Raw genomic sequence first — 23,679 nt, 5'->3', positions numbered from 1 at the left:
CCAGCCCCCCTCCCCACCCCACAGCCGTACCTGGCGCAGCCCTGACTGCTGCTTCTGCCGCGGCCCAGGTGGCTGGACTCGTCGAGGTGTCTCATGCAGCAGGGCATCAAGGCCGGGGACATACTCTGGCTGCGCTTCAAGTACTACAGCTTCTTCGATTTGGATCCCAAGGTGGGCCGGGGCAGGGAGAAAGCAGGCCTCAGGTCCCTGAGATGTGGAGACCTAGGGCCTGGGGTATGGGCTCTGGGATGTTAGTGACTTGTAGTGGCCTGTCCATCTGCCCGTTTGTCCATCCACACCTTTGTTTACTGACCCTACAAACACGCACTGAAACTCATCTACTCACCTCAGCATTGGGCCAGGTCCTGGGCCCTGGGCAGATGCTGAAGTGGGTGGAGACCAGTAAGTCTCAGTGCCTGTTTCCCAGGGAGCTGTCAGGGAGGAAGCTAAGACCCACAGATCCTCATAGACAGTGTGTGTGTGGGTGCCCCTGAGAAGTCTGGGGCTCAGGTGGGAGAGGCCCAGGCCTGGGAGCTCTGGGAAGTCTTCCTGGAGGGGGAAGCATTTGGGACTGCAGCACCTGGGGGTGGGTGAGGAAAGAAGCTTTGCAGGGTGGCCCCTCTGTGCCCTGTTAACTCTTCCTCCCTTCCTCCATTGGCAACCAACATGCTCCAGGCAAAATGCTCCATGCAATGTGCTTTGTGCACATCTCAAAAACTTCCCAGAAGCCCACAGGTTGCTCTTCCTACCTGTGGGCCCCGCCTCTCTGCCCCCTTTCTCTGCAAAACATCGTAGTTGTCTGAACACTTGCTCCGCAGAATCCCACTTCTTGCTTCCAAGCTTTCTCTGGGTGCTGTTGGACTCCCTCTCACTCCTTGGCCGCAGCTATTCTATATATTTTGTCACCATCCACACGTGAGAAGTGCACCTGCTGAGGTGGCCACGCCTCCAGGCTATCTGTCCCCTGGCCATGTCCCACACACTACTTGCTTGACCACTTACTTGCGACATAGACACCACCCCGACCACTCCTCCGGAATATCTTCCTCCTGAAGCCTCCTGTCCACTTGCTTGGGGGTGGCCTCTCCCCGAGCCACTCTGCCAGGCTCTGTGACGCTCCCTCCTCCTCTCCATGGCCTCTCGGTGTTGGTGAGCCACAGGCTCTGCCCCAGGCTCTGCTCTGGGCCTCTGCTCTCTCCCCTCCTTCTCTCAGTCATCTCCAGTCTTGTGGATTTCAATACCATCTCCACACTCTCTCCCAGTTGATCATCTCCAGCTCAGATGGCTGTCTCCTAAGTTTTATTTATTTGTATATTTACTTATTTTTATTTTTTGAGACACAGTCTTGCTCTGTTGTCCAGACTGGAGGGCAGTAGTGTTACCCCAGCTAACTGCAGCCTGGACCTCCCAGGGTCATGGGATCCTTAAGCCTCGGCTCCCCGAGTAGCTGGGACTATAGGTGTGTACTATACCTGGCTAATTTTTTATTTTGAGATGGAGTCTTGCTCTGTTGCCCAAGCTAGAGTGCAGTGGCGCAATCTCGGCTCACTGCAACCTCTTCCTCCTGGGTTCAAGCAATTATCCTGGGATTACAGGTGTGGGCCTGGCTAATTTTTGTATTTTTTTAGTAGAGATGAAGTTTCACTATATTGGTCAGGCTGGTCTCGAACTCCTGACCTCAGGTGATCCACCCGCCTTGGCCTCCCAAAGTGCTGGGGTTATAGGAGTGAGCCACTACGCCTGGCCTAATTTTTTTTTTTTTTTTTTTTTTTTGAGATGGAGTCTTGCTCTTGTTGCCCAGGCTGGAGTGCAATGATGTGATCTCAGGTCATCACAACCTCCACCTCCTGGGTTCAAGCGATTCTCCTGCCTCAGCCTCCCGAGTAGCTGGGATTACAGGCGTTGAGCCACCATGCCCAGCTAATTTTGTATTTTTAGTAGAGACTGGGTTTCTCCATGTTGGTCAGACTGGTCTCGAACTCCTGACCTCAGGTGATTTGCCCACTTTGGCCTCCCACAGTGCTGGGATTACAGGCGTGAGCCACGGCGTTGGGCCAGCTGTGCCTTTTTACTCTAGTGTTTTCCTCTCTATGTCATATTTCCACTTCTTTGTTTTGCCATTTCACACATTATCTATTGACTTTGTAAGAAGGTTTCACTGTCTTACATTCTCTTCGCTGCCCACACAATACACACATTTCCTTGCCTCTTTCTAAGTGAGTAGTGTCTATAGTCTTTGGTTAAAACAATGTGATATGGCTGTAAATAGTAACACATATAAATAGTGTTCCTAGTTAAGCCACAGAGTAACTATGATTATTTTTTCCCTTTTTGCTCAAATGTTTTTGAAGTTCATAATTGCCTTTTTTTTTTTTTTTGAAATGAATTTTGCTCTTGTTGCCCAGGCTGGAGTACAATGTCACAATCTCAGCTCACTGCAACCTCCACCTCCTGGATTCAAGCAATCTCCTGCTTCAGCCTCCCAAGTAGCTGGGATTGCAGGCACGCACCACCATGCCCAGCTAATTGTATTTATTTATCTATTTTTGTTGTTGAGATGGAGTCTTGCTCTTGTTGCCCAGGCTAGAGTGCAATGGTGTGATCTTGGCTCACTGCAATCCTCAGCCTCCCTAGTAGCTGGGATTACAGGCGCCCACCACCACGCCTGGCTAATTTTTTGTATTTTTAGTAGAGATGGGGTTTTACCATGTTGGCCAGGCTGGTCTCGAACTCCTGACCTCAGGTGATCCACAGGCCTCAACCTCCCAAAGTGCTGGGATTACAGGCGTGAGCCACCATGCCTGGCCGACACTTATCTTTTCTTTCTTATTTTTCGGTTCTTTTTCTTTTTGTGTCCTACTCTCTGGAGACCTCTTCAACTTATCCTCTAAAATAGCTATTGAATTTTTAATTTCTGTAACTATATTTTTAAGTTCCAAGAGCTCTTGTTTTTTGAGTGTTCCTTTATAGGGCTTTTTTTTTTTTTTTTTTTTTTTTGACAGGGAGTTTCATTTTTGTCGCCCAGGCTGGAGTGCAATGGCGCAATCTCGGCTCACTGCAACTTCTGCCTCCTGGGTTCAAGCGATTCTCCTGCCTCAGCCTCCCACATAGCTGGGATTATAGATGCCCGCCACCAGCATGCCCAGCTAATTTCTTCTTGTATTTTGAGTAGAGATGGGATTTCACCATGTTGGCCAAGCTGGTCTCGAACTCGTGACCTACGGTGATCTGCCTGCCTTGGCCTCCCAAAGTGCTGGGATTACAGGCATGAGCCATCCACGCCTGGCCATAGGGCTTTCTTTTTAAGTGAACATACGTTTAGAAAAATACACAAATATAATTAACATATCAAGCAACAGAATTTTACTGGGCCCAGAAGCCCCCTTACACTCCAGGCAATAGCTCCCACAGGAAGTAACCACTAACTTTGCTTCTAACATCTTAGATTAGTTCTGTCTGTGAAATGTACATAATGGAGCCACACAGTCTATACTCTTTTTGCACCTGGCTTCTTTCAGCGTTATGTTTGTATGATTCATCCATATTGCATATATCATCGTCTTAAATTCTTTCTCATTGTTGTATAACATTTCATTATGTCAAATACCACAATTAATGTATCCATTTTACTGTTGATGGACATTGTACAATTTCCAGATTGGGGCTGTTATGAATAGAGATGCTATGAACATTCCAAGCTATGTATCTTGGTGAACATGTTTATACCCTGTGATATAGGGCATCCATGAGTTGAACTGTGGTAGCTACTGTTAAACAGCTTTTCAAAGTACACCAGGCCGGGTGCGGTGCTCATGCCTGTAATCCCAGAACTTTGGGAGGCTGAGGTGGGCGGATCACTTGAGGCCAGGAGTTTGAGACCAGCCTGGCCAACACAGTGAAACCCCGTCTCTACTAAAAGTAGAAAAAGTTAGCTGGGCATGGTGGCACATGCCTGTAATCCTGGCTACTCAGGAGGCTGAGGCATGAGAATCGCTTCAACCTGGGAGCTGGAGGCTGCAGTGAGCCAAGATCCCAAGATCGAGCCACTATACTCCAGCCTGGCAACAGAGTGAGATTCTGTCTCAAAACAAACAAACAAACAAGCAAGCAAACAGGTGATTGCACCAGTTTACACTCCCACCAACAGTGGATGAGCGTTTCAGTTGTTCCACGACTCACCAGTGCTTGGTATTTTCTATTTTTTCATTGTAGCCATTCAGATAGGTGTGGTGATGGTATCTCATGTAATTTTGTTTAAACAGTTTCGTTGAGGTAGAATGTACATACCATAAAAATCACCCATTGTAACCATTCAGCTTGATTTTTTTATTTTTACTTATGTATTTATTTATTTATGTATGTGTGTATTTATTTACGTATTTTTGAGACAGAGTCTCACTCTGTTGCCCAGGCTGGAGCGCAATAGCGTGGTCTTGGCTCCCTGCAACCTCTGCCTCCCAGGTTCAAGCAATTCTCCTGCCTCAGCCTCCCAAGTAGCTGGGACTACAGGCACGTGCCACCACACTCAGCTAATTTTTGTATTTTTAGGAGAGACTGGGTTTCACTGTGTTGGCCAGGCTGGTCTTGAACTCCTGACCTCGTGATCCACCCGCCTTGGCCTCCCAAAGTGCTAGGATTACAGGCATGAGCCACCATGCCCGGCTCAGCTTATTTTTAACAAATGTGTATGGTTGTGCAACCATCACCACAAACCAGTTTTAGAACATTTCCACTGCCCCAGACAAGCACTGATTGCACGATGCCCATTTGCAGTTGTTCCTCCTCCCACACCCCGACCACCACTGATCTGCTTTCCATGTGGCTTTAATTTACATTTCCCTGATGACTAATAAAGTTAAGTCCCTTTTCATATGGCTATTAGCCATCTGGATATCCTGCTTTGTGAGGTTTCTGTTCAAATATTTTGACAATTGTCATATTGAGTCATTTGTCTTTTTTTATTGATTTGTAGGAGTTCTTTATATATTCTGGATATGAGCACTTTGCCAGATAAATACATTGTGAATATATTTTCCCCCTCTATGCTTTGCCTTTTAATTGTCTGAATGGTTTCTTTTGATAAACAGCAGCTCTTAATTTTAATAGAACCAAATTTATATTTTTATCTTTCTTTTTTTATTTTTAGAGATGGGATCTCGCTCTGTCACCCAGACTAGAGTGCAGTGGTGCGATCATAGCTCACTGCAACCTTGAACTCCTGGGCTCAAGCAATCTTCCTGCCTTAGCTTCCTGAGTGGCTGGGACTACAGGCATGTGCCACAAGCCTGGCTAATTCTTTAAAAATTGTTTAGAGATGGAGTTTTGCTACGTTGCCCAGATTGGTTCTCAAGTGATCCTCCCGCTTTGGCTTCCTGAGAAGTTGGGATTTTTTTTTTTTTTTTTTTTTTTTTGAGATGGAGTCTCACTCTGTCACACCCAGGCTGGAGTGCAGTGGCACGATCTCGGCTTACTGCAACCTCTGCCTCCCGGGTTCAAGAGATTCCCCTGCCTCAGCCTCCCAAGTAGCTGGGATTATAGGCGCCCGCCACCACACCCAACTAATTTTTGTATTTTTTGTAGAGACAGGGTTTCACCATGTTGGTCAGGCTGGTCTCACACTCCTGACCTCAAATGATCCGCCCGCCTCGGCCTCCCAAAGTGCTAGGATTACAGGCGTGAGCCAGTACGCCCAGTTACATTCCTTTAAAAAAAGAATATTCTGGTCTTGTTTTATGAGTGCAGTGCTTTAGCTCTGTAAGGATTTTTTTTTTTTTTTTTTTTTTTTTTTTTTTGAGATGAAGTCTTCTTCTGTCACCCAGGCTGGAGTTCAATGGCAAGATCTCGGCTCACTGCAATCTCTGTCCCCCTGGTTCAAGCCATTCTCCTGCCTCAGCCTTCTGAGCAGCTGGGATTACAGGCATGCACCACCACGCCTGGCCTAATTATTTTTGTATTTTTAGTAGAGACAGGGTTTCACCACATTGGCCAGGCTGGTCTCAAACTCCTGACCTCGTGATCTGCCCGCCTCAGCCTCCCAAAGTGCTGGGATTACAGGCGTGAGCCACCGGGCCCAGCCTCTATAAGGATTTTTTCACCGGGTGCGGTGGCTCATGCCTGTAATCCCAGCACTTTGGGAGGCCAAGGCGGGCGGATCACGAGGTCAGGAGATCGAGACCATCCTGGCTAACATGGTGAAACCCTGTCTCTACTAAAAATACAAAAAATTAGCTGAGCGTGGTGGTGCGCGCCTGTAGTCCCAGCTACTCGGGAGGTTGAGGCAGGAGAATGGTGTGAACCCGGGAGGCGGACCTTGCAGTGAGCCGAGATCACGCCACTGCACTCCAGCCTGGGCGACAGAGTGAGACTCCGTCTCAAAAAAAAAAAAAAAAAAAAAAAAAATCCTTTGTTTGCTCTGTTGCCAGGCTGGAGCGCAGTGGCACGATCTTGGCTCACTTCAACCTCCACCTCCCAGGTTGAAGCAATTCTCCTGCCGCAGCCTCCCTAGTAGCTGGGACTACAGGCGGGTGCCACCATGCCCAGCTGATTTTTGTACTCTATAAGGATTTTGCTTCGCTTTTGAAGTTCTCTTCTGCGCCCTGCCTGGCCTTCATTTCCTCCAAACTGTTTTATTCTTGTTGTCTTGGTCTCTGTGGTTCACTCTTGAAGCTTTCCTTAAATGTGGGGAGTCCATGCCTGTCCATTCATATTTAAAAGTGAAGCTCTAAGAAACCAATTGGAGACCCTGAGTGTGTGAGTAGGGCTTGGCATCTTGGTGGCCCCCTGGAGGCAATGAGACCGGGGTGCCACTCTTTGTCGGGCATTTCTCTGGTGGCTCAGCCTCTCAGTGGCAACCCCACTGATCTTTCAACTGGAGATAGAAGGCTCCCTGCCAATGTCTTGGGTGACAAGTGGGAAAGGGTGTGGGTGTGTCACTCATCTGAATGCCAGCTTTCTTTAAATTTGTGTTTTTGCTGGGCACGGTGGCTCACGCCTATAATCCCAGCACTTTGGGAGGCCGAGGCAGGTGGATCACCTGAGGACAGGAATGCGAGACCAGCCTGATCAACATGGAGAAAGCCTGTCTCTACTAAAAATACAAAAGTAGCTGGGCGTGGTGGCACATGCCTGTAATCCCAGCTACTCAGGAGGCTGAGGCAGGAGAATCGCTTGAACCTAGGAGGCGGAGGTTGCGGTGAGCCAAGATTGTGCCATTGTACTCCAGCCTAGGCAACAAGAGCAAAGCTCCGTCTTAAGAAAAAAAAAATTATCTGTTTTCAGCCTAGTGCAACCCCCACCCCACCCAGCTGTGTCTGGGGTACCAAATGCAGGGGTGCATCTGGCTCAGCATCTCCAGAGAGTGAGTCCCAGCTTCTGCCAGGTGCCTCCTTGCCATCACTTGGCTGCACGGAGCTGGGGAGGGACTTGCTTTTTTTCATGGACTTATCCAGAGTCCTCTCTTCAGCTCACCCTCGCATCTCATCCAGAGGATCCGCATCAGAGCCTGCCAGGGGTCTGCCATGCAAACTGGATGCCTCTGTTCAGATCTCTGTTCTTTTTGCTGCTTGCTTTCCACCTATTTTCAGGTCTCATTGGTGGATTTACCAGACAGGAGAAGGAAAAGGCATTTGAGGCCCTAGCTCTCTCTGCATAACCCAGTTCTCATCTACAGTTTGCTCTCCATCTTCCAAATTGTTTTCTTTTTCCTTTTTTTTTTTTTTTTGAGACGGAGTCTCGCTCTGTCGCCCAGGCTGGGGTACAGTGGCGCGATCTGGGCTCACTGCAAGCTCTGCCTCCCAGGTTCACACCATTCTGCCTCAGCGTCCTGAGTAGCTGGGATTACAGGCGCCCGCCACCACGCCTGGCTAATTTTTTTGTATTATTGGTAGAGATGGGGTTTCACTGTGTTAGCCAGGATAGTCTCGATCTCCTGACCTGGTGATCCACCCACCTTGGCCTCCCAAAGTGCTGGGATTACAGGCGTGAGCCACTGCGCCTGGCCTTCTTTTTCTTTCTTTTGGAGACAAGGTCTCACTCTATCCCCCAAGCTGGAGTGCAATGGTGCAATCACAGCTCACCACGGCCTCAACCTCGTGGGTTCAGGTGATTCTCCCACCTCAGCCTCCTGAGTACCTGGGACTACAGGCGCGCACCACCTCATGTGGCTAATTTTTTGTATTTTTTAGTAGAGATAGGGTTTCACCATGTTGCCCAAGCTGGTCTGAAACTCCTGGGCTCAAGCTATCCGCCTGCCTTGGCCTCCCAAAGTGCTGGGATTACAGGCGCAAGCCACCGCCCCGGCCTGTCCTTTGTCCTTTTGGGTTTATCTTCCTAAACCTTTGCTATCAATTTTGGGTGGGTTTCAGCGGGATTGTTGGTCTTCTGTGGGTAACTGGGATCCCCTCTTGGAGTCTCTGCCCTCCCTGTTCCTTTTCTCTGGAATCCTCTTCCTTCACTCTTCCCTTGAGTGGCCCATTGTCATCCTTCCTATCTCTACTCAGCTTGTCACCTCCTCAGGGAAGCCTTCCCTGACTGCTTCCCCATGTTCCATTCTCTCATCTCCTCCATTCTCTCATCTCCTTTGAACTTGGGGGGCCCTAGACCGAGGGCTCATGTGAGCTTCCCTGTGGAAACTGTTTCCTTGATAGTGTTTATTGCAGCCTTGAATTATTTGACTTACTGATTGGTTTACTCAGTCTCTCCTGCACCCAGGGCAGCATGCCAGCACACAGTAAACATCAGCACAACCAAGCCAAGATTTAGACGTGCAGGCCTGGGCAGCAGGGGGCTAGCAGACTGTAAGGACGGGGTTGAGGTCTGTGGCCCATGTCTGGCCACTGAATGAATCTGCCTCAGCAAGGAGGGCAGGGCAGAGGGCCAAGGCTGGCAGGGGCTCAGCACAGGGCATCCAGGGCAGCTGGCATCTGACCAGCCCAGCCTCCAGCCTCCCCTCCCACCGATCCAGACAGACCCCGTGCGGCTGACACAGCTGTATGAGCAGGCCCGATGGGACCTGCTGCTGGAGGAGATTGACTGCACCGAGGAGGAGATGATGGTGTTTGCCGCCCTGCAGGTACCAGGCGGGCCTGGGGGCACCAGGGAAGCTGGGAGGTGAGCCAGTCCCAGGGCAGGAAGGGCCTTCCTGAGCGGGGGCTACCTCTAGGGAAGCCCGGCCTGGGGGTACTGCTAGGAGACCAGGCTGCTGGACTCAGCCCTCCCTGGCTTTATGACCACCTAGTACCACATCAACAAGCTGTCCCAGAGCGGGGAGGTGGGGGAGCCGGCTGGCACAGACCCAGGGCTGGACGACCTGGATGCGGCCCTGAGCAACCTGGAGGTGAAGCTGGAGGGGTCGGCGCCCACAGATGTGTTGGTGAGGAGGGGCTCAGGGCAGGGGCTGGGCAGGGAGAAGTGTGAGGCACCTGGTGCCCCTCTGACTCTGGTCCTCCCATAGGACAGCCTCACCACCATCCCAGAGCTCAAGGACCATCTCCGAATCTTCCGGTGAGTTGGGGGCCAGAGTAGGCAGCCCTGCTGGAGGGGTTGGTCTGCATATGGAGGGAGGGGGCGAGGTGGCCTTTCACAAACCCCCGCATCCCACGAAGGCCCCGGAAGCTGACCCTGAAGGGCTACCGCCAGCACTGGGTGGTGTTCAAGGAGACCACACTGTCCTACTACAAGAGTCAGGACGAGGCTCCTGGGGACCCCATTCAGCAGCTCAACCTCAAGGGTGAGTGCACAGGGCCAGGGGCTGGGGGGGGGGGGCGGTCCCCACTTGTTGGCTAGGCAGGTGAATGCTCCACCAGCCCTGTTTCCTCCTGGAGACCGGGGAAGATGCCCTCTGTCCTGAGGTGATGGCGTGGGCTAGCATGCACTCCAGGACCTCAGGCGGCTCTTCCCCTCCCGACCTCCTAGTCCACCCCTTCTCTCCCTCCAGGCTGTGAGGTGGTTCCCGATGTTAACGTCTCCGGCCAGAAGTTCTGCATTAAACTCCTAGTGCCCTCCCCTGAGGGCATGAGTGAGATCTACCTGCGGTGCCAGGATGTGAGTGAGGGCTGGGCAGGGGCCAGGGCTGGGCAGGAGCTGGGGCAGGGGCAGGGGCTGAGGAGCATCAAGCTTGGTTAGCACTGTCCCCCTCACCCCTCTCGCCCAGGAGCAGCAGTATGCCCGCTGGATGGCTGGCTGCCGCCTGGCCTCCAAAGGCCGCACCATGGCCGACAGCAGCTACACCAGTGAGGTGCAGGCTATTCTGGCCTTCCTCAGCCTGCAGCGCACCGGCGGCGGGGGCCCGGGCAACCATCCCCAGGGCCCTGATGCCTCTGCCGAGGGCCTCAACCCCTACGGCCTCGTTGCCCCCCGTTTCCAGCGAAAGTTCAAGGCCAAGCAGGTACCAGGAGTCAGGGTGGGAATGAGCATAGTGCTTACCCAGAGACCCCTGACCCCTGGGTCTCCAGAGCCTTCCTCAGGAAAGCTATGTGCTCACTGGACTTCTCCCACTGCGTCCCTGAGATTGCGCAGCTGGTACCCACCCTCTGGGAGGAGTCACGGTCCAGGTGCCCATGTCCACCTGGCAGCCTGGCGCAGTGCAAATCTGCACCTTGGCGGCCCCACGTGGGCACTGCCCCTTCCCAGGCTCACATGCTGTCACCCTGACGGGGAGGTGGGGGCTCGGTGACTTTGGAGGAGGGGAATAGTGCCTGGCAGCCTGTCACCAGTATGGTCCCGCAGCTCACCCCACGGATCCTGGAAGCCCACCAGAATGTGGCCCAGTTGTCGCTGGCAGAGGCCCAGCTGCGCTTCATCCAGGCCTGGCAGTCCCTGCCCGACTTCGGCATCTCCTACGTCATGGTCAGGTATGGCCCCTGGCCCGGCCCCCTGCCCAGCACCGTCTCTGCCCTCACCTGCCACCCGACTGCTGTGTGCCCACATCCCAAGAGTGGGTTCTGGACAGGCACCCCGAAGACTCCCTTCCCTTGTTCTTTGTAAGCAGGCCTTACTGAGGGCCCCATGTGTGCCCCTCATGCTGTCCCTCCACAACAAACATAAGAGACAAGGCTCATGCCTATAATCTCAGCACTTTGGGAGGCTGAGGCGGGCGGATCACGAGGTCAGGAGTTCAAGACCAGCCTGGCCAACATAGTGAAACCCCGTCTCTACTAAAAATACAAAAATTAGCCGGGTGTGGTGGCATGCACCTGTAGTCCCAGCTACTCAGGAGGCTGAGGCAGGAGAATCCCTTGAACCCAGGAGGCGGAGGCTGCAGTGAACTGACACCACACCACTGCATTCCACCCTGGGTGACAGAGCGAGACTCTGCCTCCAAAAAACAAAGCAAAACAAAACAAAAAAACAAATAAATAGGCGGGGCGCGGTGGCTCACATCTGTAATCCTTGCACTTTGGGAGACCGAGGTGGGCAGATGATTTGAGGTCAGGAGTGTGAGACCAGCCTGACCAACATGGTGAAACCCTATATCTACTAAAAATACAAAAATTAGCCGAGTGTGGTGGCGGGCGCCTATAATCCCAGCTACTCGAGAGGCTGAGGCAGGAGAATCTCTTGAACCCAGGAGGCAGAGGTTGCAGTGAGCCGAGATTGTGCCACTGCACTCCAGCCTGGGTGCGAAAGAGTGAGACTCAGTCTCAAATAAATAAATAAATAAATAAAAGAGCCTGTGCGATGGCTCATGCCTGTAATCCCAGCACTTTGGGAGGCCAAGGCAGGCAGATCACGAGGTCAGGAGTTCGAGACCAGCCTGACCAACATGGTGAAACCCCGTCTCTACTAAAAACACAAAAATTAGCCACGAGTGGTGGCACGTACCTGTAATCCCATCTACTCGGGAGGCTGAGACAGGAGAATCGCTTGAACCTGGGAGGCGGAGGTTGCAGTGAGCAGAGATCGTGCCACTGTACTCCAGCCTGGCAACAAAGCGACACTCCGTCTCAAAAAAAAAAAAAGACAGTTCAGGTCAGAAGAGCAGAAGAACCAGTTCTTGCTCCAGCTCTGCTGTGGACAGTTCACTGTCTGGGCCTGGGTTCACCGATCCGCAAGACAGGGCTAGCGGTGGATGCTGTTATGGGGAGTGGGCCCCTTTGATTAGTTGTTTCCCAAGACTGCAAAGAAGGGAGGGAGACAGCAGCTGATGAGGATGGCAACAAAAAACAAAAAAAGTTACCATTTAAAGGCATGGCCTGTTTGCCCGATGCTGCTAAATGCTGTTGTGGGGATTCTATCAATTAACCCCCATTTTCCAGATGAGGAACTTGAGGCCCAGGGAACCCAAATGGCTTGCTCAGGGTCACACAGCTGGTGAGCTGCAGTCGGGAAGGGCTGGCTTTCCAGCACGGCGCCACCTTGTCTGGGCAGGCTCGGGCCATGCAGGGTGGAGCCCTGGCTCACTCTCTCTCGCTGGGGGCCAGGTTCAAGGGCAGCAGGAAAGATGAGATCCTGGGCATCGCCAACAACCGACTGATCCGCATCGACTTGGCCGTGGGCGACGTGGTCAAGACCTGGCGTTTCAGCAACATGCGCCAGTGGAATGTCAACTGGGACATCCGGCAGGTAGGCCCAGACCCAGGGTATATGGATGGGGGACAGGTGCCAGGCCGGAGCTGGATCCAGCCAGGGTGGGGCAGGGGCTGCTCCCTTATCCCAGCCACCATTTGCCCTCTGTCTGCCCTTCAGGTGGCCATCGAGTTTGATGAGCACATCAATGTGGCCTTCAGCTGCGTGTCTGCCAGCTGCCGAATTGTACACGAGTACATCGGGGGCTACATTTTCCTGTCGACGCGGGAGCGGGCCCGTGGGGAGGAGCTGGATGAAGACCTCTTCCTGCAGCTCACCGGGGGCCATGAGGCCTTCTGAGGGCTGTCTGACTGCCCCTGCCCTGCTCACCACCTGTCATGGCCACTCCCAAGCCCACACCCACAGGGGCTCACTGCCCCACACCCGCTCCAGGCAGGCACCCAGCTGGGCATTTCACCTGCTGTCACTGACTTTGTGCAGGCCAAGGACCTGGCAGGGCCAGACGCTGCGCCATCACTCAGGCCAGGGATGGGGGTGGGGGTCCCTGAGCTCATGTGGTGCCCCCTTTCCTTGTCTGAGTGGCTGAGGCTGATACCCCTGACCTATCTGCAGTCCCCCAGCACACAAGGAAGACCAGATGTAGCTACAGGATGATGAAACATGGTTTCAAACTGGAGTTTCTTTCTTGTTACTTTTTAAAATTTCTTTTTTATAAATTAATATTTTATTGTTGGATCCTCCTCCTTTCTCTGGAGCTGTGCTTGGGGCTACACTGACACTCTGTCTCTTCATCACCAGCCAAGGAAAGGGGCTTTCCTGATAAAGACAAGAGTTGGTTAGAAAAGGGAGATCTAAGTCAGTCTAGGGTTGGAAGCTAGGAGAGCGGTGAGGGCAGAAGGGCACAGCCTTCAGGAACAAGGAATAGGGGCTGGGGTGGTGGCTCTCACGGGTAGGGCGTAGCTGCAGGGCCTCCTTGAAGTACTTGGGAAGCAGGAAGCCATCAGTATTCCCTGGAGTCAGAATCACCCCATTGGCAGAGCGGAAGAAGGGTATTCCATCTGTTGACAGAGCCAGAGATGTGACTCATGCCCTCCCCGAAGGCAAGGGCAGGCCCTGCTTTGTCCAGACTCACCTGCCAGAGCCAGGGGGCCATCGATGAACACAGCTATTTCACAATGGGGCCGCATGCCTGCAGAGACAGCTGGAGCTGAGGCTTGGGCACCTGGAGTGCAGTCAGCAACCTGGGCAGACTGGACTCCTGGGCTGGGGGATGCAGGGGTGCTGCTCCATGCCAGGCATGGGGTGACCCCAGACAAGTGTTGTAACCTTTGAAGGGGACCTGGGAGGACAGAGTGGGTGGGAGTAGCTAGGTGGAGGGGAGGGCACTGACCACTGATGACACCGGGGTCTCCAGGCAGTCCTGGGGCCAGGTGGATGTGTGTCCTTCCCTGGCAGGACAGGCCCTTGAGTAGGATGGATGGCCAGTGCTTCCAGAATGTACCATGGACTAGCATCGGGGGCAGGGCCTGCGGTGTCTCCAGGGGCATCAGCTCCAACTTAGGTACCTGGTTGAATGAGCAGCAGTGAGACCCCCTTCGCAGGCAGGGGTCCCTCCCATCTGGCTCTCGCGCTTGTCCCCTCACCCCAACCTGCAGGGAATGGCCCTGGTTGGCCCGGATGAGAAGGCCAGTGCTGGGATCCCCGGGCTGCAGGGCGAACCGCTGCTTCCTATTGGTGTCCACCACGCGCTGCACATCTTCAGCAGAGAAGCCGCGGAACTGGGGCAACTGCAGGAGGGCGCCCAGGGGCACGAAGCCGTCTGTGGGCAGGCAGGGTGCTCAGGAGCCAACCTTGCTCTGGACTGGGCCAGGGTTAACAGGGAGCCATAGGCAACCGAAACAAAGTCTGGGCTTGGAGATCGCTCGGGCATCCTCTGTGGGACCTTTAGAAAGTCTCCCCTTTCTGGGCCCCAGTTTTTTCAACTTACATAAAAAGAGGATCTGCCTCACGGAGGGGCAGGGAGGTGAGTGCTCAGCATAGCGCTGGCCCGGAGTGCACACTCACACCACCAGCTGCGCCATACCCTCCAGGGCACGCCCTCGGGGTAAGTGCTGACCTGGCTGCTTGGCTGGAGGGGGCGGTCACCAGGCCTGGCCCAGACAAGAACTCTCCTCAGTCTGCTGTGGACATGACAGGGGCTCTAGGCCTTGCTCTCCTCTGTGCATGGGGAGGAAGTGCCCTCTGTGCCTTCCTCAGGGAGCAGTGGAGGCAGCCGTGGGGGCGGAGTCGCAGACAGGCTCACGTTTCTCTCTGGGCTCAAGCCCCAGCCTCCAAGGCCCCCACTTACCAGCTCCCATGGGAAGCCCCAGCTTCAAGGCCCCATGGCGCAGGGCATAGGACAGAGCCTTGGACAGCTGCACGTCTCGGTCCTGAAAGAACCCAGCGGTGGCCCCTGGTATCCATGGTGACCCCGCCCTGCTGCCCATCCTGAAACCTCAATGACCCACTGCAGAGAGAGCCCAGAGAGAGAGGAGTGCCAGTGGTCTCCAGGAATAGTAGGACCCTTCAGCTCCGCCCCCCAGCAACTCCCGGGGAGCCTGGACTGGTGGGAGGGGGTGGGGAGGAGGCGCGCACCTGTTCTCGGGGTCTGGGACCCCTTCTACCCCTGGACCCTGCTGCTTCCTGCCTCCTTCCTCCAGAGAAGTTCATGGTTAAGACCTGTGGGGAGCAGTGACGAGGGGGGACTGCTTTAAGGCCCCTCCCACGTCCCCACCCCTCCCAGAAAGTCACAAAGCCTCAGGAAGTGAGCGCTGGGTGGGAGTATACGGCTCATTAAGTTCACCACCCCTAAGTCCCTGCTGCAGAGACGGAAACTAAGGCCCAGCAGGCCAGACTTGCCCAAGGTCACACCGTCAGCCAGGAGCGCAGGGAGGCCGAGCCCCGCACTCCAGATCGCTGGTGCGCCCCGCAGGGTGGTCTGGGAGGCAGGGCCGACGTGCCGACGGATGGGGCGGAAGCGTCGGGGCGGTGGGGACAAACCTCCAGGATCCTCAACCGCGGCGGGGCGGGCGGCGGACCCGCCAATGAAAAGCCGCGGGGGAACGGGGCGGGCACTTCCGCTTCGGAGAAGGGGCGGAGCCTGCGGGACCCGGCGGTCGGTGAGCGCCCGCTGGAAGCTGGAGCTTCCGGGCCCTGGAAAGGGGTCCCCGCGCGCCCTGGGTCGGAGACAGACCCCGGGGTTTGGGGGACATGGGCATTTGGGGCGCCTGAACCCAAGACCTCTGGATGGTAGGGATGCCTGGGCGTCCTGGGTACCCTGCGGGACTCGGGGCTCCTGCGGGGAAGATGGCATGTTTTACTGCCCAAGGAGTGGTCCGGGGGGTGGAGAAGCGCTGCGGGTACCCTCAGGAGGTCTGCGACAGAGGGGGCCAGCTGCGCAGCCCAGGAGTGGTAGTGGCCCCCTGGGTGACAGGCCTGGTTGTATCCTCCCCCAGAGCTGCCCCGTTCAGACCATGGACCCTGAGGTGACCCTGCTGCTGCAGTGCCCTGGCGGGGGCCTGCCCCAGGAGCAGATACAGGCCGAGCTGAGCCCCGCCCATGACCGTCGCCCACTGCCATGTGGGGAAGAGGCCATCACTGCCATCTGGGAGACCCGGCTAAAGGCCCAACCCTGGCTCTTCGACGCCCCCAAGTTCCGCCTGCACTCAGCCACCCTGGCGCCTATTGGCTCTCGGGGGCCACAGCTGCTCCTGCGCCTGGGCCTTACTTCCTACCGAGACTTCCTGGGCACCAACTGGTCCAGCTCAGCTGCCTGGCTGCGACAGCAGGGGGCCACCGACTGGGGTGACACGCAGGCCTATCTGGCGGACCCACTGGGGGTGGGCGCTGCACTAGCCACAGCCGATGACTTCCTTGTCTTCCTACGCCGCTCCTGGCAGGTGGCTGAGGCCCCTGGGCTGGTGGACGTGCCTGGTGGGCACCCTGAGCCTCAGGTGAGATTCCAGGCTGGGCACAAAGACCCAGACAGCTCAAGGGAGCTGCAGCTCTCCACCCTCCCAATCCTCCCAGCTTTGATTTCCTCATCCCTTAAAGGGAAAATTGGCCTGGTGTTTCTCTGAAAGTTTGCTCAGGGCAGTCCAGCTGGCTCCCCACTGACCCCTGCCCCAGTCCTGTGAGAAACTAGAAAACACGGGGAGGAAAGATTGGGCACAGGAAGAAGATGCCCTACTCCACCCCTGCCACCTGTGTATCTCCTTTGAAGCTAGACCTCTGGTTGTCTGCCAGGGAAAGGACACCAGACTCAGGATCACTAACTCTCTTACACTGTGCCACATCAGGCCCTCAGGGCCAGCAGGTATAGGCTTGCTGGTCCTGAGATAGGGCAGGGGGAAGAGGTGGGGAGCAGGGGCTGAGCCTGACCTCCCACAGGCCCTGTGCCCTGGTGGCAGCCCCCAGCACGAGGACCTCGCTGAGGAGCTGGTGGTACGTGAACTCTTTTCCAGTGTCCTTCAGGAGATCTGTGATGAGGTGAGTGAGGTTGACCTGGACAGGGTGGTAGACATGAAGGGAAGGGGTAGGACTTGCCAGAATCCTACAGGTCTGGGCTGGCAGGAGGCCTGCAGGCATCTGGCCAGCAATGAGGGAAGAAGTTGGCTTTGCAACTATACATACTTGGAGTGGAATTCTAGCCCTCAGCACCCTCTGCCTTGGATTCTTCTTCTTTTCTTTTCTTTTTTTTTTTTAGACGGTCTCGCTCTGTCACCCAGGCTGGAGTGCAGTGGCACGATCTCAGCTCACTGCAAGCTCCGCCTCCCAGGTTCACGCCATTCTCCTGCCTCAGCCTCCCAAGTAGCTGGGACTACAGGCGTCCGCCACCATGCCTGGCTAATTTTTTTGTATTTTTAGTAGAGATGGGGTTTCACCGTGTTAGCCAGGATGGTCTTGATCTCCTGACCTCGTGATCTGCCCACCTCAGCCTCCCAAAGTGCTGGGATTACAGGTGTGGGCCACCGCGCCAGGCCGGATTCTTCTTCTTTTTTTTTTTTTTTTTCTTTTTGAGATAGAGTCTTGCTCTGTTGCCCAGGCTGAGTGCAGTGGTGCCATATCGGCTCACTGCAACCTTCGCCTCCTGGGTTCAAGTGACTCTCATGCCTTGCCCCGCCAAGGATTCTTCTTTTCAATGGGAACAATGATAAATATCTTGCCTACTCCCCAAGTCTGTTGAAAAAGGAGTAAGTGGCCGGGCGCGGTGGCTCACGCCTGTAATCCCAGAACTTTGGGAGGCCGAGGCGGGCGGATCACAAGGTCAGGAGATCGAGACCATCCTGGCTAACACGGTGAAACCCTGACTCTACTAAAAATACCAAAAATTAGCCGGGCGTGGTGGCGGGCACCTGTAGTCCCAGCTACTCAGGAGGTTGAGGCAGGAGAATGGCGTGAACCCAGGAGGTGGAGGTTGCAGTGAGCCAGAATCGTGCCACTGCACTCGCACTCCAGCCTGGACGACAGAGCGAGACTCCGTCTCAAAAAAAAAAAAAAAGAAAGAAAAAGGAGTAAGTAAAGGAGTAAGTGTGGCAGGGTGTGGTGGCTCACACCTGTAATCCCAGGACTTTGGGAGGCCGAGGCCAGCGGATCACCTGAGGTCAGGAGTTCGAGACCAGCCTGGCCAACATGGAGAAACCCCATCTCTACTAAAAATGCAAAAATTAGCCGGGTGTGGTGGCGTGCGCCTGTAATCCCAGCTACTCAGGAGGCTGAGGCAGGAGAATCACTTTAACCTGGGAGGCAGAGGTTGCAGTGAGCTGAGATCGTGCCACTGTACTCCAGCCTGGGCGACAGAGCGAGACTCCATCTCAAAAAAAAAAAAAGAAAAAAAGAAAAAACAGTAAGTGGGAGTCCCAGTCACTAAATTGACTTCTCTTGGGTGACCCTGGGCAACGTGTTCAATCTCTCTGGTTTTGGTGTACCTGTAAAACAAACATGCCCATCATCTGACATTCTGTAATGCTGGGTCCTTGATCTACAAGTTATAAACTGCTGTACACGGGTAACAGGCTGTTTTTCATTGAGACAGGCAGGGATGTGGGCAGTGGCATTGATAGGTGGGACCTCCCCCCACCCCACCCTCCACCGCAGGTGAACCTGCCGCTGCTCACCCTGAGCCAGCCCCTGCTGTTGGGCATCGCCCGAAACGAGACCAGTGCTGGCCGAGCCAGTGCCGAGTTCTATGTCCAGTGAGTAGGCTCGGGTACATGATCCTGGGTCTTGGGAAGGTGGGTGGTAAGGAGTGGGCTGAGGCAGCTGTGGCTCCACAGGGACCCCGCAGGGGCTGGTCACCCACTAAGCCACCCTTGTGTTCTTGTCCAGGTGCAGCCTGACTTCTGAGCAGGTGAGGAAGCACTACCTGAGTGGGGGACCCGAGGCCCACGAGTCTACAGGAATCATCTTTGTGGAGACACAGGTGCAGAGTGACAAACCATCTTGCTTGGAGGCCAGGGCTGGGGCCTGCCGAGGCCTGGCAATGCATATCTTGTAGGGGAGGTGTTGGCTGGGTCACAATTCCCTCCAGAGTCACAAGATTTGCTCTCAGTGCAAGGGAAAGGTCCAGGGACCTGTTCAGCCCCTTAACATGCCTCCCTAAGGACAGTGCAGAGGTCTCTGAGGCTCAGGAATTCTGGGCACAGCCCTGGCAGGAGATGTGGCAAGCTTGAATGCCTGGGTCTCCTTGTCTCCCCACAGAAAGTGCGGAGATTGCAGGAGACGGAGATGTGGGCTGAACTCTGCCCCTCGGCCAAAGGCGCCATCATCCTCTACAACCGGGTTCAGGGAAGTCCCACTGGAGCGGCCCTAAGGTCCCCAGCCCTACTCCCGCCACTCTGAAGATAATAAAGGACTTTATTCTTGGATTCCGTTGGCATCTGCTATTTCTGTGACAGAGAGGAGCAATGGGCCCTGAGTGTGTAAGGCAGGACAAGTGACTTGGGAAAAAAAAACACCCGCCCAGCCTCAGTGTCCCCCTCTGCAAGCAGGGGATAAGAGCTGTGCCTTCCTTGGCTGGCTCCAGAGAGGCTCCGGGGCGGAAGCAGCTCCATAAGATATGCCTTGCTGCAGAGGGGAGCAACAGCGGAACGGAGAGACGGTGGCCGGGCCGAAAACGTCACAAAGCCTCAGAGAGCGGGCTCTGTCCCGCCCGCTCCCCAGGTGGGCGCCCGCGCCTGTCCAGCGCGTCCGCAGGCTGGGGTACCGGAGGCACCAAAGGCCAATAGACATGTAGGGGCGGGGTCTCCACCGGTTTTTTTTTTCCTGACAGGTGGACGTGGTCTTGGCATCCACGCCAATGAGAGTGCGAGGGCGGGGCCTGAATAGACGCAGGAAATGGCGACGGCCGCGAGTCTGTGAGCAGCGGGGGCGGGGCCTGGTTGTGGCCCCTCCTTCTCCCGGCCCCAAGATCCCTGGGTGGGAACGGGGTCTCGGAGTCCCTGGCTGGGTGGCCAGACCCCGAAGCCAGCGCGGGGAAGGGCTGCGGATGCCCGGGTCAGAGGAAGGGGCAGATCCAAGGACACGCGGGTCTGGTCCTGGGCAAGAACCGCCCCCTCCCCGGGCCTGCTTCAGTCTTCCTTCGCAGAACACCGGGCCAGGCCCCTTCCCTCTGCCCCCGGGTGCTTGAGGTCTAGCCCCATCCTGGTCCAGTGCGCTCTTGGTAGCCTCCTTTCCCAGCTGCCCGCCCGCCGCCATGCCGCCCTTACTGCCCCTGCGCCTGTGCCGGCTGTGGCCCCGCAGCCCTCCCTCCCGGCTCCTTGGAGCGGCCGCCGGGCAGCGGTGAGTTGGGCGCGGGGGGCCGGCCCGGTTGTTCAATGGGTTTCTGTTTGCCCTATGTGCTGAGTTAGTTGTGGTCTCTACTCCGTGTCAGGAGGCTCCCAGGTTTGTCTCAGATAACGCTCGCCTTCCTTGCTGAGGATCAGAGATAGAGAAGACCCCCAAGGTCATACAGCGATTTAAGCGGCAGAGGAGGAGTTTGAGTCCAGGTCAAACCCAGCGCTCTTACCACAGCTCTAGTGGTTTTCAAGCATCACTGTATCACTGTGCATAACCCTCTGTAGGGGGTGGGAGATGGGGAGGTGTCGGGTACAAAATCCAGATTCCTGGGCTCTGCTCTGGAGATTCTGAACTGGAGGAATCAATTGGGTGGGGGTCAGGAATCAGTTTTTTCTTTCTTTTTCTTTTTCCTTTTTTTGAGATGGAGTTTCGCTCTTGTTGCCCAGGCTGGCGTGCAATGGAGCAATCTCGGCTTACCGCAACCTCCGCCTCCCGGGTTCGAGCGATTCTCCTGCCTCAGCCTCCCGAGTAGCTGGGATTACGGGCATGCATCACCACGCCCGGCTAATTTTGTATTTTTAGGAGAGACAGGGTTTCTCCATGTTAGTCAGGCTGGTCTTGAACTCCTGACCTCAGGTGATCCGCCCTCCTCGGCCTCCCAAAATGCTGGATTACAGGCGTGAGCCACCGCGCCTGGCCAGGAATCAGTTTTTTCCAACAAGTTTTTGGACTCCACTTTGAGAAATCCTGACCTGCACTATGCCTGAAACACTCCAAAGGGAGGGCTGATCTGGAGACAGATCTGTCCTGGGACCTGTTTCAGCCCTCTCAGCTCTTGGTGGCTGAGTTGAAGGGTGTGGCCCAGAAGGCAGGGCAGAGCTAGCTTCTGGGATCCTTCAGCCCCTGCAGGTTTGGGACTCTGTTCACAGGTCCAGACCCAGTACTTATTATGAACTGTTGGGGGTGCATCCTGGTGCCAGCACTGAGGAAGTTAAACGAGCTTTCTTCTCCAAGTCCAAAGAGGTACCAGTACCCCTAAGGTGGGGAGGGGGAGCAGGAACTCTGAGCCAGTGTGGGTGTGCTTCAAATTCCCAGGAGTAGACCAGCATCTCTGGCGGGTGCCACATTTTTTCAGCCCTCATAGGGAGTGGCAGGTGCTCAATGGTAGGGGAAAGGCTGTGGGCAGGAGCCAGGGCTCCTGTCTGATGGGCTGGGCTTGGTTTTCTTGACCTGCCTGCCTGCTCTTGAGAAACCTGGACCGGGGCATATGGTGAATGCAGGGGGCTGGCAGGTGGGGAGGGCTTGAACACAGGAGGAGGCAGGAGTCCATGCTCTCTGGCCTTCTGAGGAGTGGGCAGGCCTGAGTGAGGGTCACTGACCAGGCAGGGCCTCTGGGTATGACTGGAGCCCTGGTGGGTAGATGTCATCAGCATGGGTCCTGGGGAGGGACAGGCAAAAGGAGATAAGAGGAGTCCTGCCCCACCCCAGCTGCACCCGGACCGGGACCCTGGGAACCCAAGCCTGCACAGCCGCTTTGTGGAGCTGAGCGAGGCATACCGTGTGCTCAGCCGTGAGCAGAGCCGCCGCAGCTATGATGACCAGCTCCGCTCAGGTAGTCCCCCAAAGTCTCCACGAACCACAGCCCATGACAAGTCTGCCCGCCAAACACACAGGTACAGTAATCCTGCCCTCAGCTTGCCCCACCCCCAGGTCTCTTGGGGAGCCTCATTTCCACAATGTCCCTTCCTCTGCCTCCCAGCAGCTCCTGGGCACCCCCCAACGCGCAGTACTGGTCCCAGTTTCACAGTGTGAGGCCACAGGGGCCCCAGTTGAGGCAGCAGCAACACAAACAAAACAAACAAGTGCTGGGGTACTGCCTCCTCCTCATGCTGGCCGGCATGGGCCTGCACTATATTGCCTTCAGGTGATGCCTGTTCTCCCCGGGGCGATGGGCAGAGGGCAGGAGGGTGGGTGATTTCCAGTGTGGTCAGCCAGTCCTCCACAGCACCTCGTGGCCCGTACTCTTGTGTCTCTCAAGCTAAGAGCTGCTTGAAATCGGTCTCTGGAGACTCTCCTTACTTAGTAAAGGCAGCGCTGAACCAAGAGCTAACGTTGTCATTTACAGTTTTTCATATTTCGAATGTAAATCTTTCGTGCTGGCTGCCAGGAAGGGATTGAGCCAAACAAAATCAAGCACAAGCAGCAAATGCAGCACAGCTCATTCATTTGGCAGTAGGCATCTCCCTGCCACTCTCACGCGTGCCACAGAGCTGATTCTCTTTATTCTATTTTTTTTTTTTTTTTTTGAGATGGAGTCTCACTCTGTCGCCAAGGCTGCAGTGTAGTGGCGCGATCTCAGCTCACTGCAACCTCACGTCTGCCTCCCAGGTTCAAGCAATTCTTCTGTCTCAGCCTCCCGAGTAGCTGGGACTACAGGCGTCCACCACCACGCCCGGCTAGTTGTTTTGTATTTTTAGTAGAGATGGGGTTTCACCATATTGGCCAGGCTGGTCTCAAACTCCTGACCTCAGGTGATCCACCCACCTCGGCCTCCCAAAGTACTGGGATTACAGGTGTGAGCTACCGCGCCTGGCCACAAAGCCGATTTTCTATAGCAGATACCTAAAGGCCAGTGCCCACTGCTAGCAGCCTGAGTAGTTCAGTGATGGAGTTAGACCCATACCCTTTCTAGTCTTCTGGGAGGAGCACCCCCATGTCCACAGCTGCTGTCACACCTCGAAGTGACCAGGGACTTCAGATGCCATTGGACCCTAGACAAGCCAAGGCCACTCTGAGCCCTATCTATCACAGGAAGGGTTAGACTGAGGTCCCTAACCCTGTGTGAGGGTAAAAAGCTGTGAGTCCCCTAGAGTGGGGTGGAAGGGGGCAGGACTTCAGGGACAGCAGGAATTGGAGTCCCAGGGTTAATTGTGACCCATTGCAGGAAGGTGAAGCAGATGCACCTTAACTTCATGGATGAAAAGGATCGAATCATCACAGCTTTCTACAACGAAGCCCGGGCACGGGCCAGGTCTGTCCCTGCTCTATTCTGCTCCCTGCTCCCTGCTCCCTGTCAAGGCTCCGCACTTCGGGATCCCTATCCCAACCACCCAGGTGCCCTCTCCTCCAGGGCCAACAGAGCCAGCCTTCAGCAGGAGCGACAACGGCTAGGGCAGCGGCAGCCGCCACCATCCGAGCCAACCCAAGGCCCCGAGATCGTTCCCCCGGGCGCCGGCCCCTGAGGGGCTCACCTGGATGGGGCCTACAGTGCGTTCCCGCCTTGCTTCCTTCCCTGGACGGCCCGCTCCCCGAAACGCGCGCAATAAAGTGATTCGCAGA

The 23,679-nt window shown here is 55.3% G+C and overlaps 4 protein-coding genes across 22 annotated transcripts in view; 3 read left to right on the top strand and 1 right to left on the bottom strand.

Annotated features, from left to right (window-relative positions):
• Positions 1 to 13,265, top strand: part of FERMT3 (FERM domain containing kindlin 3) — a 20,196-nt gene extending 6,931 nt beyond the window's left edge. For both annotated transcript variants that reach the window (XM_054525709.1, XM_054525708.1), the window contains exons 6-15: positions 69 to 171; positions 8,963 to 9,070; positions 9,236 to 9,370; positions 9,452 to 9,501; positions 9,603 to 9,727; positions 9,935 to 10,041; positions 10,151 to 10,384; positions 10,726 to 10,850; positions 12,420 to 12,561; positions 12,685 to 13,265. In XM_054525709.1, the coding sequence (XP_054381684.1) occupies positions 69 to 171; positions 8,963 to 9,070; positions 9,236 to 9,370; positions 9,452 to 9,501; positions 9,603 to 9,727; positions 9,935 to 10,041; positions 10,151 to 10,384; positions 10,726 to 10,850; positions 12,420 to 12,561; positions 12,685 to 12,864 (1,309 nt within the window). In that variant the 3' untranslated portion in view covers positions 12,865 to 13,265. The remainder of the gene's footprint in view (positions 1 to 68; positions 172 to 8,962; positions 9,071 to 9,235; positions 9,371 to 9,451; positions 9,502 to 9,602; positions 9,728 to 9,934; positions 10,042 to 10,150; positions 10,385 to 10,725; positions 10,851 to 12,419; positions 12,562 to 12,684) is intronic.
• Positions 13,190 to 15,654, bottom strand: TRPT1 (tRNA phosphotransferase 1). 11 transcript variants are annotated; one of them, XM_054525711.2, is made up of 8 exons: positions 15,565 to 15,654; positions 15,160 to 15,243; positions 14,873 to 14,954; positions 14,175 to 14,344; positions 13,916 to 14,090; positions 13,658 to 13,714; positions 13,473 to 13,583; positions 13,190 to 13,341 (listed from the first exon to the last, which is right to left on the bottom strand). In XM_054525711.2, the coding sequence occupies exons 2-8, from the start codon at positions 15,232 to 15,234 to the stop codon at positions 13,250 to 13,252; spliced, it is 762 nt and encodes a 253-aa protein (XP_054381686.1). In that variant the 5' UTR covers positions 15,235 to 15,243; positions 15,565 to 15,654; the 3' UTR covers positions 13,190 to 13,249. The 11 variants fall into 11 exon arrangements, with proteins under 11 accessions (XP_054381686.1, XP_009244478.1, XP_054381687.1 ...); XM_009246203.3 differs by having other exon boundaries at positions 15,424 to 15,628; XM_054525712.2 differs by having other exon boundaries at positions 13,473 to 13,535; positions 14,169 to 14,344; positions 15,565 to 15,626.
• NUDT22 (nudix hydrolase 22) lies at positions 15,311 to 20,337 on the top strand. 7 transcript variants are annotated; one of them, XM_063728090.1, is made up of 8 exons: positions 15,565 to 15,683; positions 16,020 to 16,517; positions 16,954 to 17,052; positions 18,661 to 18,758; positions 18,892 to 18,985; positions 19,636 to 19,725; positions 19,835 to 19,919; positions 20,150 to 20,337. In XM_063728090.1, coding segments are annotated over exons 1-8 (1,041 nt in total). In that variant the 5' UTR covers positions 15,565 to 15,608; the 3' UTR covers positions 20,152 to 20,337. The 7 variants fall into 7 exon arrangements, with proteins under 7 accessions (XP_063584159.1, XP_024111017.2, XP_054381695.1 ...); XM_063728089.1 differs by lacking the exon at positions 15,565 to 15,683 and adding an exon at positions 15,311 to 15,483 and having other exon boundaries at positions 19,835 to 20,191; XM_063728087.1 differs by having other exon boundaries at positions 15,563 to 15,683; positions 19,835 to 20,191.
• Positions 19,835 to 23,679, top strand: DNAJC4 (DnaJ heat shock protein family (Hsp40) member C4). Of its 2 annotated transcripts, none has more exons than XM_024255257.2 (6): positions 19,835 to 20,343; positions 21,270 to 21,363; positions 21,829 to 22,013; positions 22,103 to 22,264; positions 23,285 to 23,371; positions 23,471 to 23,679. In XM_024255257.2, the coding sequence occupies exons 1-6, from the start codon at positions 20,258 to 20,260 to the stop codon at positions 23,580 to 23,582; spliced, it is 726 nt and encodes a 241-aa protein (XP_024111025.2). In that variant the 5' UTR covers positions 19,835 to 20,257; the 3' UTR covers positions 23,583 to 23,679. The 2 variants fall into 2 exon arrangements, with proteins under 2 accessions (XP_024111025.2, XP_063584161.1); XM_063728091.1 differs by having other exon boundaries at positions 22,100 to 22,264.

The sequence above is a fragment of the Pongo abelii genome, chromosome 9 (genome assembly GCF_028885655.2).
Source record: "Pongo abelii isolate AG06213 chromosome 9, NHGRI_mPonAbe1-v2.0_pri, whole genome shotgun sequence".
In the NCBI taxonomy this organism is placed as follows: Eukaryota; Metazoa; Chordata; class Mammalia; order Primates; family Hominidae; genus Pongo; species Pongo abelii.
Note: the sequence above shows the minus strand (reverse complement) of the source record. Positions and strands in the feature narration are given on the sequence as shown.

Excerpts from the sequence above, each read along its gene's own strand:
- TRPT1 (XM_024255251.3), bottom strand. The coding sequence starts at position 15,234 with ATGAACTTCTCTGGAGGAAGGAGGCAGGAAGCAGCAGGGTCCAGGGGT. Across the intron at positions 13,584-13,657 it reads TGGCCCCCTGGCTCTGGCAG|ATGGAATACCCTTCTTCCGC; the intron begins GTGAGTCTGGAC and ends CTCTGTCAACAG. Across the intron at positions 13,342-13,472 it reads CCTGCAGCTACGCCCTACCC|GAAAGCCCCTTTCCTTGGCT; the intron begins GTGAGAGCCACC and ends TGTCTTTATCAG.
- NUDT22 (XM_063728087.1), top strand. The coding sequence starts at position 15,609 with ATGAAAAGCCGCGGGGGAACGGGGCGGGCACTTCCGCTTCGGAGAAGG. Across the intron at positions 15,684-16,019 it reads CCTGCGGGACCCGGCGGTCG|AGCTGCCCCGTTCAGACCAT; the intron begins GTGAGCGCCCGC and ends ATCCTCCCCCAG. Across the intron at positions 18,986-19,635 it reads TCATCTTTGTGGAGACACAG|AGGGGAGCAACAGCGGAACG; the intron begins GTGCAGAGTGAC and ends GCCTTGCTGCAG.
- DNAJC4 (XM_063728091.1), top strand. The coding sequence starts at position 20,258 with ATGCCGCCCTTACTGCCCCTGCGCCTGTGCCGGCTGTGGCCCCGCAGC. Across the intron at positions 22,014-22,099 it reads TCTGCCCGCCAAACACACAG|CAGCTCCTGGGCACCCCCCA; the intron begins GTACAGTAATCC and ends TCTGCCTCCCAG. Across the intron at positions 22,265-23,284 it reads CTGCACTATATTGCCTTCAG|GAAGGTGAAGCAGATGCACC; the intron begins GTGATGCCTGTT and ends GACCCATTGCAG.